Here is an 18,912-nt window from a genome sequence, read left to right as displayed (position 1 = left end):
AATAAATAAATAAATAAACAAATAAGTCAAAAAGGAAGAAAGGAAAGCATGTGCTTCAAAGACATTTGACATGAAAGTATAAGAAGCTGAGAAAAGAAAACAAAAACAAAGAAGAACGAGAAAAGAAATTAAAGTAATATAGTCCAATGGTACAGTGCTTGCCGAGGCGAGGCCCCAAGTTTAAGTAAATTACCGGCACTACACACTGAACCACGTCCCTGGCACAGTCCTGTTTTTTCTCCTTATGACACTTCCTACATCAGTAATACACAGGAAGGTACACACTTTAGATGCACATTATGTACTTGTCAAACACAAGATTTATTTATTTTGTGAATATAAGCATTTTGCCTGCATTTGTATATGTGCGTCACGTGCGTGCATGGTGCCTGCGGAGTTCGAAGAGGGTACTGGATGCCCTAGAACTGCGTTACAAACAGTTGAGAACCTAGGAAGAACCGAATCAATATTCCACCACAGTTATATCACTGAGAACTACATTTCCCAGAATGCTTGGCGCGGCGCGTTCTTATGACGTCCAAGAGCGCGATCTTTTTTCCCACGGCTTCAAGACCTGTCGCTGAGGCGTTGCTTTGTGGGATAGGTTGTTCTTTTGCTCCTCGGCCGGCCCCTAGCGAATTGAGCTTAAATTAAACTTCCCAGCAAGCAGCGCGCTAGCCTGGGAATCGGGAGAAGATGGCGGACCCAGAAAGTGTACGGCCGGCTGCCGCTTCACCGGCCCCGATTTCTTTCGGTTTCACTCGCACGTCTGCCCGGAGGCGACTGGCAGACACCGGAGACGGAGAAGGACGGGCCTCGGAGGAGAAAGATTTCTTGACGACCGTGGAAGGGAGGGAGCTGCACAGGTAAAACGCCGGGTCTTTCACGTTTTGGAAATCAGTGCAGTGGCCGTAAGCAGGGCAGAATACGAGTTGTTTGTCTTGGTGACAGTGGCTTGGAAAGCCTCAAAAACAGTCCCAAGAAATTTATGGAGACATCCAGGAGTGGTGGCAAACTCCTGTAATGTCAACACCTGGGAAGCTGGCCCAAGAGGATCAGGAGTTGAACGCTAGCCTGGGCTATATGAGAGTATATATATATATATATATATATATATAAAGTTAAACAGAAAGAAAAATAATAAATTGTTATTAAGTTTAATAATTTAAGGGAAAGAAGGAGGAGGTTTGTTAGAGAGGTGGGTGAAATGGGGCCTGATGACCAGAGGTATATATTCCTCAGAGAAAAAGTCGTTGGGACTTGAGGACGTGTGCGTCTTGAGAAAGGGAAAGAAAGGATATGACAGGACTCTACGTGTCTCATCTGAAATGTGGGAGCTTCTCCAATTTGGAGAACGAGGCAAATTCAGGTTTGGGGAGGCCATCAACAGCATAATTAAAAAACTGATCTGAAGCCGGGCGGTGGTGGCACACGCCTTTAATCCCAGCACTCGGGAGGCAGAGCCAGGCGGATCTCTGTGAGTTCGAGGCCAGCCTGGGCTACCAAGTGAGTCCCAGGAAAGGCGCAAAGCTACACAGAGAAACCCTGTCTCGAAAAACCAAAAAAAAAAAAAAAACCTGATCTGAAAGGCCTAAGGGAGGGACTTCTGGAAGACAGCTGTCCAGACCCAGAGGACAGTTTGCCAGCCTGGAACTGGGGAGAATCTCCACCAAAGATGATGATGTTGTAGGTCATTGTGGCTGAGAGCCTAGGAGTGATTCCCACAAGACACATTTAAAGCTGCGGGACACGAGGAGAGATGATGCATGCTTGTAATTCCAGCACTAGAAGGTTGCACCAGGAGGACTGAGTTTATAAGACCAGCCTAGGCTACAGAGTGAGATACTGTTTCAAAAAGAAATGGGGGAACCTGTGAAAAAGAACCTGTGGAACATGATCCATAGGGCTGGGTGTTGATATTTCTATTTTCTTTTTTTTTTTTCTTTTTTTTTTTTTTTGGTTTTTTGAGACAGGGTTTCTCTGTGTAGCTTTGGAACCTGTCCTGGAACTCACTTGGTAGCCCAGGCTGGCCTCGAACTCACAGAGATCCTCCTGGCTCTGCCTCCCAAGTGCTGGGATTAAAGGCGTGTGCCACCACCGCCCGGCAATATTTCTATTTTCTAATACTTCTACTTTCCCAACCTTTTTTCTCTGTACCCACATCAGTGTGAATCCTCCAGAAGCCCCCAAGGAACTGGTCATCCCATTGATCCAGAATGGGTCTCGAAGGCAACCAATGCCCAAGAGCTCCAAGCCATCCTCAGAAACTAGGACTGTGTTGATGTCAGATGGTGTGCTCTCCCTGGCTGTGAAGGAGCTCATTGAGGGTAAGTGAAACCTCCCCCTTTGCTCTGCCCCAGCACAGATAGACGGGGAGGAAGTTGGAAGGAGAGAGTATGGCCTCATTGATCCCTCCCGTTCTTCCTTAGAATCCAAGAAGTCTCTGGAGGAGAGGGAGAATGCAGGTGTTGACCCCACGCTCACTATCCCCATGATCCAGAAAGGATGCAATCCCAGTGAAGAAGGACCAGACAGCGAACCTCAGGCTGAGACAGTGAGCTGCCCCTTTGCCTCCCTCCTGCATCATTCCCTCTACCCTGTCTACCTAGCCTCCTTGCACATAGCAGGGAAAGTGTGTGTGCGTGTCCCAAAGCTTTGCCAATTAGCCTTTCTTCCTTCCATCCCTATTAGAAACTTTAACAAATAGATAGCAGGGTGTAAGAGAAAAAAGTACTTGAATCCTGGGATTGTCTGAATGAGGTAGACAGCAAAGTGGATGGGAAATACAAATGCCATAAGGGTACACACTCTTTGGAACCACGTTTGTCTGTTTCCTCTTTTCTTCTTTCTTCCTTTCTTTCTTTCTTTCTTTCTTCTTTTTTAACCTGTAGTGCTTGAAGAACATTAAGGAAACCAGTGTGACTGGATTGGAATGAATGAGGGGTCAGGCAGTAGATGAAGGCAGAGGGGGCCAGATTAAAAAGGGCCTTCTGAGCCACAGCGGGAACTTGGTCTTTTACTGTGAATGAAATGAGAGCTATGAGAAAATTCGGAGCAGACAAGGGTTGTAACAGGATCCCCTCTGGCTGCCATGACCAAATATGACTGATAGTGAAGGGAGGCAAGGAAGCAAGTCGCCTAGTCCAGGAGAGACGTGGTAAGGACACTCAGAGGAGTGGCACGAGTGAAGCCTGGAAGGTTAGGGTCTGGTGAGAGAAGAAAGGTAAGCTTGACTACCCTTAACGGCAGCAACAGCCCAAGAATCAGCACACTTGTGGGAAATCAGAGGTGCGTGTCAATCTGAGGCAACCGCAGTGTATGGAATAGCTGTGGAGGAATAAAGAAATGTGGAAATAATGGCGTTTGGAGCTCAGCTCTTTAGCTGGTAATTCATCCTTCTTTCAGCTGAACCATTCTCATCAGTCTTCAGATGTGCTTTGGGGTTCTTCTTTTTGAGACAGTTTTATGTAGTTCAAGCTAGCCTTGAATTCATTCTGTTGCCAAGAATGACCTTGAACTTAGAGTCATTGTGCTTTCACCTCTATCAGGCTATGTTCTCCCCACCCTCACCCTTTTTTTTTAGGCAGGATCTCACTCTGTATCTATGGTAACTGTGAGCTGCCATGTGGGTGCTGGGAACTGAACCTTTGGAAGAACAGCCAGTGCTCTTAACCCCTGAGCCAGCTACCTTGTTTTGGTTTTTTTTTTTGTTGTTGTTGTTGTTGTTTTTTCGAGACAGGGTTTCTCTGTGTAGCTTTGCGCCTTTCCTGGAACTCACTTGGTAGCCCAGGCTGGCCTCGAACTCACAGAGATCCACCTGGCTCTGCCTCCCGAGTGCTGGGATTAAAGGCATGCGCCACCACCGCCCGGCCCTTGTTTTGTTTTTTGAGGCAGGGTCTGACTGTGGAGCTCTGGCTGGCCCTGAGCTCACAGAGCTATGCTCCTCCCTCCTCCCCTGTGGCATGTGCCTCCAGGCCCAGGAGGTCTTTATTTTTACAACTGAGTCTGTTCGGAGCACTCTTCTCATATCCTTATACCTTCTTCTATCATTTATCTTGGATTAAATGACATGTCAGTGGCACTCCTCTCCCAGTCATTCCCTTAGCCAATTCTTTGTTTTTGTTTTTGAGATGGGGCTCACCATGCTGCCCGGGCTAGTTTCAAATTCTTGGCTTTAAGCCACACTCCTTCCTCATCTCATACACAGGATACTGGGCAGTGCCAGTGTGCATAGTACTGCTTTATTTATTTATTTATTGTTCTTTATAAAATGTGTCACCACCTGATGTATCATGTTTTCAGAATTTGATTTATTGTATGCCTTGACAACTAGAACATAAGCCCCAACAAAGGTTTTCCATTTTATTAGCTCCTTATCCTCAGCACCTAAAATAGCACTTTCTACAGAATAGATCCTTTAAATAAATTTTAAGGCATATTTATTTTTAGTTCATGTGTATGTCTTTTTCCTACATGTATAAATGTGCACCCTGGCTCTTACCCTCTGAGCTTTCTCTCCAGCCTCTATAATAGGTTCTTTATAAATACTTGTTGAGCTAGGTGTGGTGGCGCACACCTTTAATCCCACCACTTAGGAGGCAGAGGCAGGCTGATCTCTGTGAGTTAGAGGCCAGCCTGGTCTGGTCAACATAGAGAGTTCCAGGATAGCCAGAGCTACATAGTGAAATCCTGTCTCAAACAAACAAACAAAATTGGAGGATAAGGGTACTAGAGCAATGGCCCAGAAGTTAAGAGCACTTGTTGCTCTTTTAGAGACCAGGCCTGGGTTGAAGTCCCATTACCCACATGGCACACATCCATCCATCCCTCCAGTTCCAGGGCATCCAGTGTTTCTTCTGACCACCACTGAAACCAGGCACAGACATGATGTTCAAGGGCCAGGGGTGTAGGAAGTCACCTGTGAGTGGCAGGAAATACACTGCAAACAGGGCACATTGCAAGCCAAGCCTGACTCCCTTCTCCTGCCTGACCAATAGGTTCCGAAGGAAGCTGACTATGAGGCAGTCCCTGTGGAGGCCTATGGGCTGGCCATGTTGCGAGGCATGGGATGGAAACCTGGCAAGGGCATCGGCAACACTTTCAGTCAGTGAGTTCGGTGGGGAATGCGGGGTGGACCCTGGGTATAAACAAGAGCCCTGTGGTTATGGTTAATCTAGAGCCATCCAGGTGCACAGGACGGACATTGTCACCCCCACCAATTCAGTGGTCGCCTGCTTCTGTTTCCAGCTCTGGTTTCCACAGAGCCAAAGAATAGACAAAAAGCAGACAACCTCAGATTTGCCTTCAAAACAGTAAGAAGGTCCACTTACATAAAGTTGCCTCTTTGTGGATCAGTTTGCTCATCTAGAAAATGCAGGTGGTAGTACTGCAAGAGTTAGATGAAATTATATCCATGCAGCACACACGGTAGGGTTTAGTCCCTAGTAAGCAGAAACCAAACATGTTTACTCTTCCTTCGTAGACTTAGAATCCCGGGACTGAAAAACAAGATCCCTTTGCAGTTGTAAATCCCAAGAATTCCTAAGTCATTTGGTAGCCAAATGTGACTTTGATTGGTATTGAGCATTCTGAACTGTTCCCCTTGCTCGCTATGCATAACATATGACTTCTTCTGGAGAGAAATTACTCTATTTGTTTAGGCCAGCCTAACTTGGCACTTGTACATAGGATGTAATAGATAGTATATGCAACAAGTTAATTCACTTGAATCAAATGGGCGGCTGAAAGTATAACTCAGTGGTAGAGTATCCTTATCATGCATTGAGGCCTTGCGTTTGACCCCTAACATCAGAAAAGAAAAGTTGGCATTTTTATAGCTCAGAAAGTTCTAATGTGATATCAGAAAGGGTAATCTAAATATAGATGTGGGGCTGGTGAGATAGCCGGGCAGATAAAGGCCCTTGGTTGTAAACCTGATGACCTCAGAACTGACATGGTAGAAAGAGAATAGACTCCCACAAGTTGTCCTCTGATTTCATGTATGTGTCATGGTGCACAAGCATACACAAATAAGTAAAATAAATAAAACTAAGTATGTCTGGGGTGTGTTTAGATCCTGGCAGGAAGGTGTTGAAGACTTATACTCTCACAAGCCTGTGTTCTTCTCTACAGAGTAGTGAAGCCCCGAGTCAACTCTCTTAGGCCCAAAGGCTTAGGGCTGGGTGCCAACCTGATGGAGGCCCAGGCCTTGACCTCCACTGCCTCTCACCACCCACCAAGACCAGATGGGGATCGAAAGAAAGATAAGGAAGGCCAGCCTCAAGGGTTGATGCCTGGAGGAGCTGTGGTGGTCCTTTCTGGCCCTTACCGGGGCCTCTATGGGAAGGTAAGAAACCAACATACCCCTGAGGCCATGGCAGGCAGCAGGGAAGATTGATTTGAGGGCCAGAGTGAGGAGTTGTGGGTAGAAAGGCCGTCAGTGAAGCCAGGTGTCGTGGTCCAGGCCTGTAATCCCAACACTCTAGAAACAGTCAGGGAGATCACAAATTCAAGACCTGCCTGGGTTACATGGGAAGTCCAAGAACAGGCCATAGTGGACCATACCTGTAATACTAGCACTTAGGAGACTGAGGCAGAAGAATTTCCAAGAGTTCAAGGCCAGCCTAGGATACATAACAAGACTCCTTTTCATAAATAAATAAAAGCCACAACCAATCAAAATACAGAGTTGTGGAACCAAGTCCCAAAAGATATGTCTATAAAACATTCCTGTACCTGAACCTCAGGGAATATTGCAGAAAAGGAGGCAGAACGATGTAAGACCAGGGTCAGGGAGGAGTTTGCTATGAGATTGTTGTCTCCTAGCAACATCAGAAGCTACACCCTAAAGTCTCTCCAACATGACTGCCCAATGTGAGCTAAACAAGGATGACATCAGTGAACATGGCAGACTGGACGGAGAAAAACCCGTGAGGCCTCAGCCCTGCACAAAGCACTGTAGACAACTGAGAAAAACTGGGAATAGGAGAGGTGGCCTTCCCCAGGGAAGAGCAGCACACCAGTTGGTTTTTTGGTGCCAAACAGTGAGCCCTGAAAACACATACAGGTAGCATTATACGGACTGAGCAGGGTGTATTTAGGGATATATAGTATATACAAATACATATATGCATGCAGTAACAGTTGGTAAAAAAGGAGGCTTTTAATTTGAAAGAGTGGGGAGGGATATATGTGAGGGTTTGGAGGGAGGAAAGGGAAGGCGAGAAATGTTGTAATTAAAATACAATCTCAGAAATAAAAAAAATTTAATTAAATGAAAGGGGACGAAAGACAAGGGATGGGCATGATGACATATTCGGGAGATTGAGGCAGGAGGATTACTGAAGATTCAGGGCTATCCTGAGCTATGTAGTGAGTTCAAAGCCAGCCTTAGGTATGCAGCAAAACCTTGTGTCAAAAAAATAGGAGAAGGGGCTGGGGAGATGACTCAGTGGACTAAGTGCTTACTATACAAGCTTGACTGGAGTTCAGACCCCCTGGAACCTACTAGAAGCCAGGAAAGTGTGGCAGCTGCAGGTAATCCCAGCCTTCAGGAGGAGGAGCTAGAATCCCCAGAGCAACCTGGCTATCTGTAGTAGCCTGAACTGGCCAGCTCCAGATGCAGCAAGAGACCCTGCTTCAGTAAAGTGCAGAGCGACTGAGGAAGACACCTGGTGATACCTCTCAGCCCCCACACACGTGGATTTACATGCAGAGAGAGAGAGAGAGAGAGAGAGAGAGAGAGAGAGAGAGAGAGAGAGAGAGAGAGCAAAAGGGGTGGGTTTTAAGTGAGCTCTGCTAGTGTTATTTAAAAAGTTTTCTGGTTACTTTCCACCAGTTTGTCTGACATGCCTCCAATACTATCAGAATCACCTAGCAAGCCAGTGCACATACTCTGTAGTACTTCCCACCAGCTGTGCCCAATTCCATATCATTACCACTCGCAATATGGACACGAATTTTGGCCAACGTGGCAGAGTATTCTATTTCAGATTGCCTCAAAGCTGGCAGTTGTTGGTGAGAATAACCACTGTTGCTTTACCCTGTCTGACCGTCTTCAGAGTCTACTTGTATCCCAGCATCTACTTTTCAGTTTTTATAACAACCTAGAACTAGAGTTGATTGATTCCAGAGACCTTTCTGTCTTTGTGGCCACCATCTTCCTATTGTATGTTCAGGACAGCCCCCAGGCAAGAGCAGCCACCAAAATGGCCAGGGAGTGAGAAAGGAAGGAACTCCCACAATGCAAAGCTCTTCATAGTACTATTTCTTAAATTATGTGTATGTCTAGCCAGGCGTGGTAGTGTATGCCTTTAATTCCAACACTCAGGAGGCAGAGGCTGTCAGATCTCTATGAATTTGAGACCAGCCTGGTCGATATGGTGAGTTCCAGGCCTGTCAAGATTACATAGTGACACCTTGTCTCAAAACAACAACAAAAATAAGTGTATGTGTGTAGGTAGGTATGTATAGGTGAGTTCACCCTAGAGCTGGATTAACAAGTGGTTGTGAGCCACCCAGCGTGGATGCTGGGAACTGAGCTCAGGTCCTCTGCAAGAGTAGTACCTGTCTTAACTGCTGAGCTATCTCTCCAGCCCTGTAAGTCCTGGTCTTGCAGGCCTGCCTGGTCCACTGCTTCAGTAGGTACTCCAGAACAATTTGCTGGGCCTTTTTGAGCGTCAGTTCTCAACCAGAATGGAGAAAATGCCATTTCCCACAGTGTCCATGAAACTTAAGCGTTTACAGGATGTCTGAAGCAAGCATGGTGGCTTATGCATGCATGCATGCAAACCCAGTACCTCAGAAGCTAAAACAGGAGAATTGCTGCAAGTTTGAGACCAGCCTGGGCTATATGACAAGTACTAGTCTAGCCTGGAACCTATCTTGAAAAAAGTGAGAGGTAGGGGGATGTCTCAGTGTGTGAAGTGACTGACAGGCACGCAAGCATAAGGACATGAGTTTGGATCCCCAGCACCCACATAAAAGCTAGGCACACATGCATCTATAACCCAAAGCTGGGGAGTAGAGACTCTAAGATCTCTGAGGCTCATTGGCCAGCCAGCCTAGCTGAGTCAGTGAGCTCCAGGGTCACTGTCTCAAAAAAAAAAAAAAAGGTTTTGGGGTTGGAGAGATGGCTCAGCCATTAAGAGCACTTGCTGCTCTTCAAAGGACCTGTATTCGATTCCCAGCACCCACATAGCAGTTCACAGGAGATCCAGCACCTTCTTTTGGGCTCAGCAGATACCAGGCATACACATGACAGGATGTACAGACACATACATGCAGGCAAAAGACGCACATATATGAACTAAAAATTTCCAAAAAGTAAGGTTATTTACACCTTTAATCCCAGCACTTAAAAGGCAAAGGCAAAGAGATCTCTGTAACTTTGAAGCCAGCCTGGTAATATAGTAAGTTCCAGGTCAGCCAAGGCTAGCTACATAGTCTCAAAAAAAAGGAAAAAGGAAAAAGCATAAGGTGATGAGCATTCAAGGAAGACACCTGATGTGGATGTCTTTCCTCCACACACATGTGCACACAGCACACAAACAGTAGGTACCTGTGTGTATACCACGTATACACACAAAGAAGTCTTCGTTTTACATTTTGCTAGGGGAGACCCGGGAACATGTGCCTGGTCCCACTTCTTAGGAGTCACAGTTTGGTAGAAGGGATAAAGGAACCATGCCTGGTCCTAGCCATCAAAGGTCACAGCATACAGTGGGCATAGCGGTCTACACCTTTAATCCCAGCACTCAGAGACTGGTGGATTTTAGTTATAGGCCAGCCGAGGCTACATAGTGAGAACCTGTATCCAAAAACGAAACCAACGAACAGGTCACAACAAGGTAAGAGAGACACAGCTCAAACCTGCTGGATGTAAGGGCTAGACATTTCAGACCTAGCAGCTGTAGTCCATTCACCCCCTGCCTTATCCCTGCCTCCCCCTTAGGTAGAAGGCCTTGATCCTGACAATGTTCGGGCCATGGTTCGTCTGGCAGCAGGCAACCGCGTTGTGACTGTTAGTGAGTATTGCCTACGGCCTGTTTCGCAGCAGGAGTTTGATAACCACGCCTCACAGCCAGGTGAGACCCTTATAGCTGGAAACTTCGGGAGGCACGGGGACAGACAGGTTCTCTCCAGATCTGGAGGGAGGAGGAGCAGTGTGGGACTTGCAGTCAGAGGTCAGGCATGAGCGGGGACAAGAATAGTTTATTCACTTTTGTTTGTGTGGCGGTGCTGGGGATAGAACCCAGAGCCTTGACAGTGCTAAGTGGGCTCGACCATTGGGCCATATCCCACCTAGTCTGTTCAGTTTGACTGAGAAGGGACTGATCTAATACCCTGTGTCTGCACCCCTCCAAGCAGCAAGAAATGAGTATGGAAAGCAGTTCCTACCCCCAGGAGGGCCTTGTGTATTTGGAGTGATGGTTCTCTCTTGGGCTACATAGGAGACTAGGGTTAGGGTGTGTGCAAAGGAGAGGCAAACAGAGCAGTAATGATTGGGGGCAGCTAGAGGTCCCTGCAGTTCTTCTTCTACTTTGTTATGTACACTAGGCAGTTGACTCCACTGTGTCTGCTGGAGGCTGGGGTCTCGAGAGCAGCTTCTTGAAGGAGGTAGATAGGGATTGGGGCCTTTGGCAAGAGGACAATGGCCCTTGAGAGGAAATGTCAGTGAGACTTTCTCCTTGATGTCCCTATACCCCCTTGAACAGGCCACGTGAGTAAAACTTCCACAGAGCAGCACAGAACAACTGGAACAGCCCTGTCATTGAAAGCCCTCCAGAATCAGGAGGACTCAAGGAGGCGGCAGAAGGATTCAGAGAGGAAGCGGAAACACTCCCCAGACAGGTAGGAGGAGCCTGGGCAGGAGCCCGGGCCTCTGGGCTTGCAGAAGAAGGCAAGGTATGGGGTGGCTCAGGCAGTCAGGGAAAATGTGCAGGGCAAGGCAGGGCATAGAAGGAACTGGGGACAGCAGTAGGGGTGGCCCTTAAAGGTAGGTTGGCTTTAACATGGCTGGGACAAACCCCTAAGCAGGCGCTGGCTTTCTCCACAGGCAGGATGAAGCGGTGGCAAAGAGTGAGAAGGCCGCCGCTAAGAACACGCACTGGCTGCACAGGGACTTACGTGTGCGCTTCATTGACAAACTGCACAAGGGGGGCCGGTATTACAACACCAAGGTAGGACCCCACAACCAGAATCCCTTCCTTACCCAGGGACTGGGCCCTTAACCCTCTAACATCTTACTTCCTCCCCATTCATCTCTAGATGACGATTGAAGATGTCCTCAGCCCAGATACTTGTGTGTGTCGGACAGATGAAGGCCGAGTTCTAGAAGGTACCTCTGAGCCACTATACCTGTGATGTTCCCATCCTAGAGGGTGATAAAGAAAGGGTCCATTCCAGGGGTTGGAGAGGTGGCTCAGTAGTTAAGAGCACTGGCTACTCTTCCAGAGGACCCAGGTTCAATTCCAAGCACCTACGTGGCGGCTCACAACTGTCTGTAACTCCAGTTTCAGATGATCTGATGCCCTCTTCTGACATCGGTGAGCAACAGACATACACATGGTGCCACAGACATGTGCAAGCAAAACACTCATGCACATAAAAGAAATAAGTCTAAAAGAAATGTAAGAAAAAAGAAAGAAGCCATTCCAGTACTTAGGAGGCTGAAGTAGGATTCCTACAAGTCCAAGTTCAGCCTGGACTATAGTGAGTTCTAGGCCAACCTGGGCTATGGTATAAGATCCTGTTTTAAAAAGAAATTGAGGGCCAAGCAGTGGTGGCACATACCTTTAATCCCAGCACTTGGGGAGGCAGAGGCAGGCGGATCTCTGTGAGTTTGAGGCCAGCCTAGTCTACAGAGCAAGTTCCAGGACAGCCAGAGCTGTTACACAGAGAAACCCTGTCTCAAAAAACTAAAAAAAAAAAAAAAGAAGAGGAAGGAAGGAAAAGAAAAAAAAGAATGGTATCTGAGGCCACGAGCTGGGCAGTTGGGCAGGGCTCACGTTCTTTGCAAGGCCCAGCATCCTCTTCCAGAGCAGATACTTCTTCAAGAGGGATTACCTAAACCCTGTGTATTTCCCATGTCAATTAGCATTAAAATAACTATTCATCGCTGTCAAAACTATTGCCTTTACAAGAAGAAGTATACTGAGTTCACACTGCAGGGCAGGCTGAGAATGTTCCCAGTAAATAGTTTCTGTAGGAAAATATTCCTGTATGGCGGTTATTTCTGTGAATTACTCCTTGATCTTCTCACCTGTGAAATTGGTAGTGCGGGACTCCATCTATCAACAGGGTGTAAGAGTAGCTCTGCCGGGCGGTGGTGGTGCACGCCTTTAATCCCAGCATTTGGGAGGCAGAGACAATGGATCTCTGTGAGTTCGAGGCCAGCCTGGGCTACAGAGCAAGTTCTCAGACATCCAAGGCTACACAGAGAAACCTTGTCTGGAGAGGGGAGAAAGAGTACCTCTAATAAATCTTAGCAAGGGCCCTCCTGACAGGATCTGGCCAGGCTGGCCCTTGCTCTGGACCTCATTCCCCTCTCCCTCATCTGCAGGCGTGAGAGAAGGCATGCTGGAAACCCTGATTCCCAAGGGCGAGGGCCACCGTGTGATGGTGGTGCTGGGACCACACGCTGGAAAGGTGAGTTCCCATGCCTGGAAATGAGTCTGAAGATCACTGAGGATCTGGGCTGACCTTACTGACTCTACCCCATCCCTCCTCAGGTGGGACTTCTTCTGAGTCGGGACAGCGTGCAGAGTCAGGCTTTGGTACAACTTGGGAGAGAGAATCGGGTGGTGGAGCTCCACTATGACACTATCTGCCAGTACGTAGGCCCCAGTGTCTCAGATGAAGACTGACATGTGGAGCACTGCCAGCACCTAGGCTGTCACGAGTTGTGTAGCAGTCTACACCGGATGCCGTGGAGAAGATGGGGATAATTGTTCTGTCCTCCTTTGAGGTACAAGGACAGGAACGTGAGTACACAGACCAGACTATTTACCAAAATTTAGAGTGTAATAGAGTTCATTTTAAAAAGTGGGAAGATAAAATCCAAACCAGTGTGTGAGCTGGGAATTCAGGTGGGAACTGAGATGACTGAGGTAGAACTACTTCATTTCTTAGCCTCGTGTCCCTGCTCAGGGTACAGGACAAGTTAAATTACCCATCCAATACAGAACTCACTCTGGGAACATAGAAACTATGAACTCTGTCCCCAGACAAACACCATAGGATCTCCAGTGCTACATCTCAGAACAACTTCCTGAGTTTGGGTCTGGAATGGCTTTCAAAGGCCCATGCCTTTCTTTTTTTAAGATTTATTGGATTTTTAGTTATATGTATGTGTGTGCCTGGGTGAGAGTGTGTGATTATGAGTCCGTGAGTGTTGAGTCCCCCTGGAGCTGAAGTTACAGGAAATTGCAAGCTGTTGGACATGGGCGCTGGGAACCAAACTTGGGTCCTTGGAAAGAACAGCAATGCTCTTAACCACTGAGCCATCTCTCCAGCCCATATGTCCATATCTTAAAGGGTTCTTGCCCAGGATGATGCCAGTAGCACTTATTTCTGACCTTTGAAAGATAAAGGCCTGGTAGAGATTACTTAGGTCATGACTTAGAACCTCCAAAACTGTGAAGGGAAACAGACCTCTCCTCCTTACACTTCCTTTATGTCTGGTAGTTTGTCAGAGTAAGGGAAACTGCCTGCTGCTCCCACTGGGAGCTCTAGTAGGGGCGTCTGTCATCCTTAATCCAGGGCAGATCTCCAGAAATGTCACTGAGCTGATGATGATGCACTGAAGAGAAATGGAGACTTATGCCCACAGATGGGATGGCTTACTTCTAATCTCCAAAGGAGCCAGTCACTTTTAGTCCCAAAACATTAGCTTGGAGCTTAAGAGGTATTTCTGACTCATGCAGTTTCTCTGCTTGCCCTAGGTGACTATATTTTAAAAAAGGTTATTGTCGAGAGTCCTGAACCTCTTTCCTGCTTAATGGCCCAAGATAAAAGTCAACAAGAGAAGTCAGAGCCTTAGGGGCTGGAGAGATGGCTCAGTAATTAAGAAGTCAAAACCTTAGACACAGCTGCTTCTAAATTATCCTTGAAGCTTAAGTCATTCATGCAGTAAATGATATTTGACTTAGATCTGAGCCACAGGTAAAAATACCTAATTTGCTGGATGGTGGTGGCGCACGCCTTTAATCCCAGCACTCGGGAGGCAGAGGCAGGCGGATCTCTGTGAGTTCGAGGCCAGCCTGGTCTACAGAGTGAGTTCCAGGAAAGGCGCAAAGCTACACAGAGAAACCCTGTCTCAACGCCCCCCCCCCCCCAAAAAACACTAATTTGTCAGCCTGTGGTACACACTGAACAGAATGAACACCCCAGAATAGGATGATACAGGTAATTGGGGCTAGGGATGGGCTCCGTGTGGTGTGTGCCTAGTAAAGCCTTGGGTTCCATCCCCGGGACCACCAGGAAAAGAGGCAGATTGCTGTCTATTGTACAAAGGCAAACAACTCTCTAGCCAAAGAACAGACATTAAAAGACATGAATCTCCAAGTGTGGTAGCCCATATCTGTAATCTGTCACTTGAGAGGCTGAGACAGGAAGATTTCCATGAGTTCTAGGACAGTCTGAGCTTCATCAAATACCCTTTCTTCAAAAACTAAAAACAGGAAATGTGCTGGGTGTGTTAGCACACATCTTTGTTCCTAGCATTCAGTAGGCATAGGCAGACAGATTTCCATGAGTGTGAGGCCAGCCTGGTCTACATAGCAAGTTCCAGGTCAGTCAGGAACTTGTCTCCAAAAAGAAATAAGGAGAGTGTGGCTTTTCCCCTTCCTTATCCCTTTTATGTCTTGTCTAATTGCTATAGCTAAGACTTTGACACTGTATCAAATAAGATAGGGAAGAGTGGTCATCTTCTCTTATCTCATTCCTGATTTTAGAGGAAATGCTCAATATGTCTCCATTTAATACAGTGTTGGCTATAATACAATGTTGGTTTATTGAACATAACCTTTATTATTTTGTGGTATTTTCCATCCATTCCTACAGTCTCCAGAGCTTTTATCATAAAAAATGTTGAACTTTGTCAAATGTGTTTTCAGCATCAATTGAAATAATGTGATTTCTGTCCTTGAGTTTGTTTATATGATGTATTCCATTTACTGATGTATGTATGTTGAAACAATTTTGCCTTTCTGGGATGAAGCCCACTTGGTCATAATGTGTAATCTTCTCAATGTATTCCTGAATTCAGTTTGTAAGCATTTTGTTAAGAATTTTTGCATCTATGTTCATCAAAAAAATTGGTCTGTAGTTTTCTGTTCATTCTCTCTCTCTCTCTCTCTCTCTCTCTCTCTCTCTCTCTCTCTCTCTCTCTCTCTCTCTTTCTCTCTCTCTTTCTCTTTCTCTCTTTTCTCCTCCTGGTTTTGGTATCAAGATGGTTGTGGCTTCTTCATGACATGAATCTTTACCTAAAATACCTTTTTGAGCCTAGTAGAAAACTCATGGACCTAATAAACACTCAAGAGTAAGTAATAGGATACAAAATCATTATTAAAAACAGCCTTTCAGTGCCCAGGAGGCAGAAGCAGGCAGATCCCTGTGAGTTCAAGGCTAGTCAGGGCTGCATAGTGAGACCCTGTCTCAAAAAAAACAGTAAGTAGCCTTCATTTATACTAACAGGCTATTCTCCAAGGAAGAAAATAGGGAATATATTTCATTCAAAGTAATTCCTCCAAAATTAAGTATTTAGGAATATATCTAACCAAAGAAGTGAAAAATCTCCACAAAGAAAAGTTCAAGATACTGAACAAAGAAGTCACAGACAATACTACTCAGTGGAAAATTATTCCATATTTCTGGATAGACAGAATCAATATTGTGAAAATATCTATACAACCAAAATAATTTATAGAATTAATGAAGTACCTATCAGAGTTACCATGTCATAGTTCACAGGTTTAGAAAAAACAATTCATATGGAACTACAAAAGACCATGTATAGTCAAAGCAATTATTCAGAACCTACTGAACCTACCAAACCTCAAATTATACTATGGAGCTGTAGTGATAAAGACAGCCTGGTACTTGAACAAATAGACAGACCAGTAATAGAATAGAGTACCCAGAAATAAAATGGCTAAGCTATCCCCACTTCATTTTAAACAAAAGAAACAAGAACATACTTTGTAAAAAGAACCTAAGGATCTGGAGAGATGCCTCAGTGGCTAAGAGCACTGTCTGCTGTTGCAGAGGACCAGGGTGGCTTACAACCTCTACCAAAGACCTTAATTTAAACATGAAACACGTGGTTAAGAGCACTTCAGGAGGTCCTGAGTTCAACTCCCAGCAACCACATGGTGGCTCACAACCATCTCTAGTGGGATCTGATGCCCTCTTCTGGTATAAAGTTGTACATGCAGATAAAGCACTCATATACATAAATAAATAATAAAACCTTAAAAAAAGAATTAAAAAAAAAACCCTGAAACACTCAAACTTTTAGAAGAAAACATAGGAAATACCTTTCAAGGTATTGGGGGTTCCTTGCTTTCCTTTCTTTTTCCTTTCATTTTTCTTTCTGGGGTCTCAATATGTAGTCCTGGCTGTCCTGGAACTCACTGTGTAGACCAGGCCTCTGCCTCCCAAGTGCTGGGACTAAAGGCATGTGTCACCATGCCTGACCCAAAGAACTTTTTTGAACAGAGCACAGGAACTAACCCACACTATCAACAAGTGGGACTGCATGAAAATGAATACTTTCTGTACAGCAAAGGGAACAGTGGGCAGGGCCAACAGCCTACAGAGCAGAAGAAAATCTTCACTAGCTACATCTCAGACAAGGGGCTGATAGCCAGAATATACAAAGAACTGCAGAAATTGAATACCAAGGAAACAAAACTGCAGTCATCAAAAAATACAAATGAGCCAGGCATGGTAGCACACGCCTTTAATCCCAGCACTCTGGCAGGTGGATATCTGAGTTCGAGGCCAGTCTGGTCTACAGAGTGAGTTCCAGGACAGCCAGGGCTACAAAGAGAAGCCCTGTCTTAAAAAGGGGAGACATGAGCCGGGCGGTGGTGGCGCACGCCTTTAATCCCAGCACTCGGGAGGCAGAGCCAGGCGGATCTCTGTGAGTTCGAGGCCAGCCTGGACTACCAAGTGAGTTCCAGGATATGTGCAAAGCTACACAGAGAAACCCTGTCTCAAAAAACCAAAAAAAAAAAAAAAAAAAAAAGGGGGAGACATGGGTGGTAGTGGTGGTGGCAGTGGTGGCCAGCAGAGGAACGTGCCTTTAATCCTAGTACTCAGGAGGCAGAGACAAGTGGATCTCTGAGTTCAAGGTCCACACAGAGAAAACCCAACAAAAAATGGCCAATAACAATTTTTAAAAAGTGTTCAGTATTGGGCACTGGAGAGATGCCTCAGAGGTTAAGAGCACTGACTGCTCTTCCAGAGGTCCAGAGTTCAATTCCCAGCACCCACATGGTGGCTCACAACCATCTGTAATGAGATCTGACACCCTCTTCTGCATACATAGTAAATAAATAAATCTTTAAAAAAAAAAGAAAGAAAAAAGTGTTCAGTACCCCTAGCCATTAGGGAAATGCAAGTTAAAACTACTTTGAGATACCACCTCACCACAGTCAAAATGGCTATCAATAAATCTGACAACCAATGTTGGAAAGGATGTGGAGAGAAAGGAACTCTTATTCACTGTTGGTGCTGGTGCAAGTTAATGTAAAGTCATTGTGGAAATCAGTTTGGAGACTTCTTAAAGAACTAAAACTGGAACTGCCATATGACCCAGCTATTTCACTCCTAGGCACATACCCAGAGAACTCCATACGCTACCGTAGAGATATTGGCACCCCCATGTTTATTGCTACTTTAATCACTAGCAAAGAATGGAATTGACCTAGTTGTCCATTAATACATACACACACACCAAATTTTCGTTAGCCATGTATTAAAAAATGGAATGTTATTTAGTGCTAACAAAACAAGTTAAAAATTTGCAGAAAAATGGATGGACTTAGAATGTATTTTAATCTCAGAAAAAAATGCATGTTATATTTGGAATTAGCCAATAATATATGTATATGTGTAAGCAAATGTACACATGGGGTACAGTATAACAAAAGAACAAGAAAAGTTAAGTATAAGTGAATGGATTAGGACTGAATGCAGGTAATGGACAAGAGTTATGAAAGAAGATATGAAGCTAATTGGTGGTGGTTTTTATTTTACATCTATAGATGTTTTGGCTGCGTTTATGTCTGTGCACCATGTGAGTGCCTGGTGCCTGTAGAGGCTAGAAGAGTGCTTTCAATCCCCGGGAATTGGAGTTACAGACAATTGTGAGCCACCATGTGGACGCTAGGGATGAACCCAAGTCCTTTGGAAGAGAAGCCAGTGCTCTTAACTGCTGAATCATCTCTCTAGACCCTATTGTTACTATTTTGTTTTTTGGGTTTTTTTGGCAGGGGGTCAATACAGGGTCTCACTATGTAGCCCTAGCTGTTCCAGAACTCAGTATATAGACCAGGCTGTCCTCAAACTCAGAGATCTGCCTGTCCCCTTACCCCCCCCCCACTCCCCGCCGCCATCCAGTGCTGAGATTAAAAGCATGTGCCCCTGGGGCTGGAGAGATGGCTCAGCGCTTAAGAGCATCTGGGTGCTCTTCCAGAGGTCCCGAGTTCAATAGCCAGCAACCACATGATGGCTCACAATCATCTGTAGTGAGATCTGGCGCCCCCTTCTGGTCTGCAGGCATACGTGCAGACAGGACACTATACATAATAAATAAAATCTTTAAAAAAAAAAAAAAAAAGGCGTGTCCCACTATGCCAGGCTCATGATTGTTATTTTTATGAAATATCTGAGCAATGTTCAGTA

The 18,912-nt window shown here is 45.7% G+C and overlaps 1 protein-coding gene across 1 annotated transcript; it reads left to right on the top strand.

Moving 5' to 3' along the window:
* The first annotated feature begins 620 nt into the window (after positions 1 to 620).
* On the top strand, positions 621 to 14,332 carry Gpkow (G-patch domain and KOW motifs). Its single transcript, XM_052749550.1, has 11 exons — positions 621 to 866; positions 2,167 to 2,327; positions 2,430 to 2,554; positions 4,998 to 5,107; positions 6,133 to 6,346; positions 9,953 to 10,085; positions 10,716 to 10,851; positions 11,057 to 11,180; positions 11,269 to 11,338; positions 12,563 to 12,648; positions 12,732 to 14,332. Exons 1-11 carry the CDS (start codon positions 697 to 699, stop codon positions 12,864 to 12,866), a joined length of 1,464 nt encoding a protein of 487 aa, XP_052605510.1. The 5' UTR covers positions 621 to 696; the 3' UTR covers positions 12,867 to 14,332.
* Positions 14,333 to 18,912: the final 4,580 nt, after the last annotated feature.

Source organism: Peromyscus californicus, unplaced genomic scaffold (assembly GCF_007827085.1).
Source record: "Peromyscus californicus insignis strain IS unplaced genomic scaffold, ASM782708v3 Scaffold_10__1_contigs__length_136768540, whole genome shotgun sequence".
Lineage (NCBI taxonomy): Eukaryota > Metazoa > Chordata > Mammalia > Rodentia > Cricetidae > Peromyscus > Peromyscus californicus.
This window is presented reverse-complemented; position numbering and strand designations above follow the sequence as displayed.

What these genes read in the sequence shown, in the direction of transcription:
- Gpkow (XM_052749550.1), top strand. Translation starts at nt 697, where the DNA reads ATGGCGGACCCAGAAAGTGTACGGCCGGCTGCCGCTTCACCGGCCCCG. An exon ending in TAACCACGCCTCACAGCCAG is followed by an intron (nt 10,086 to 10,715) that starts GTGAGACCCTTA and finishes CCCCTTGAACAG; the next exon opens with GCCACGTGAGTAAAACTTCC. An exon ending in GCCGGTATTACAACACCAAG is followed by an intron (nt 11,181 to 11,268) that starts GTAGGACCCCAC and finishes ATTCATCTCTAG; the next exon opens with ATGACGATTGAAGATGTCCT.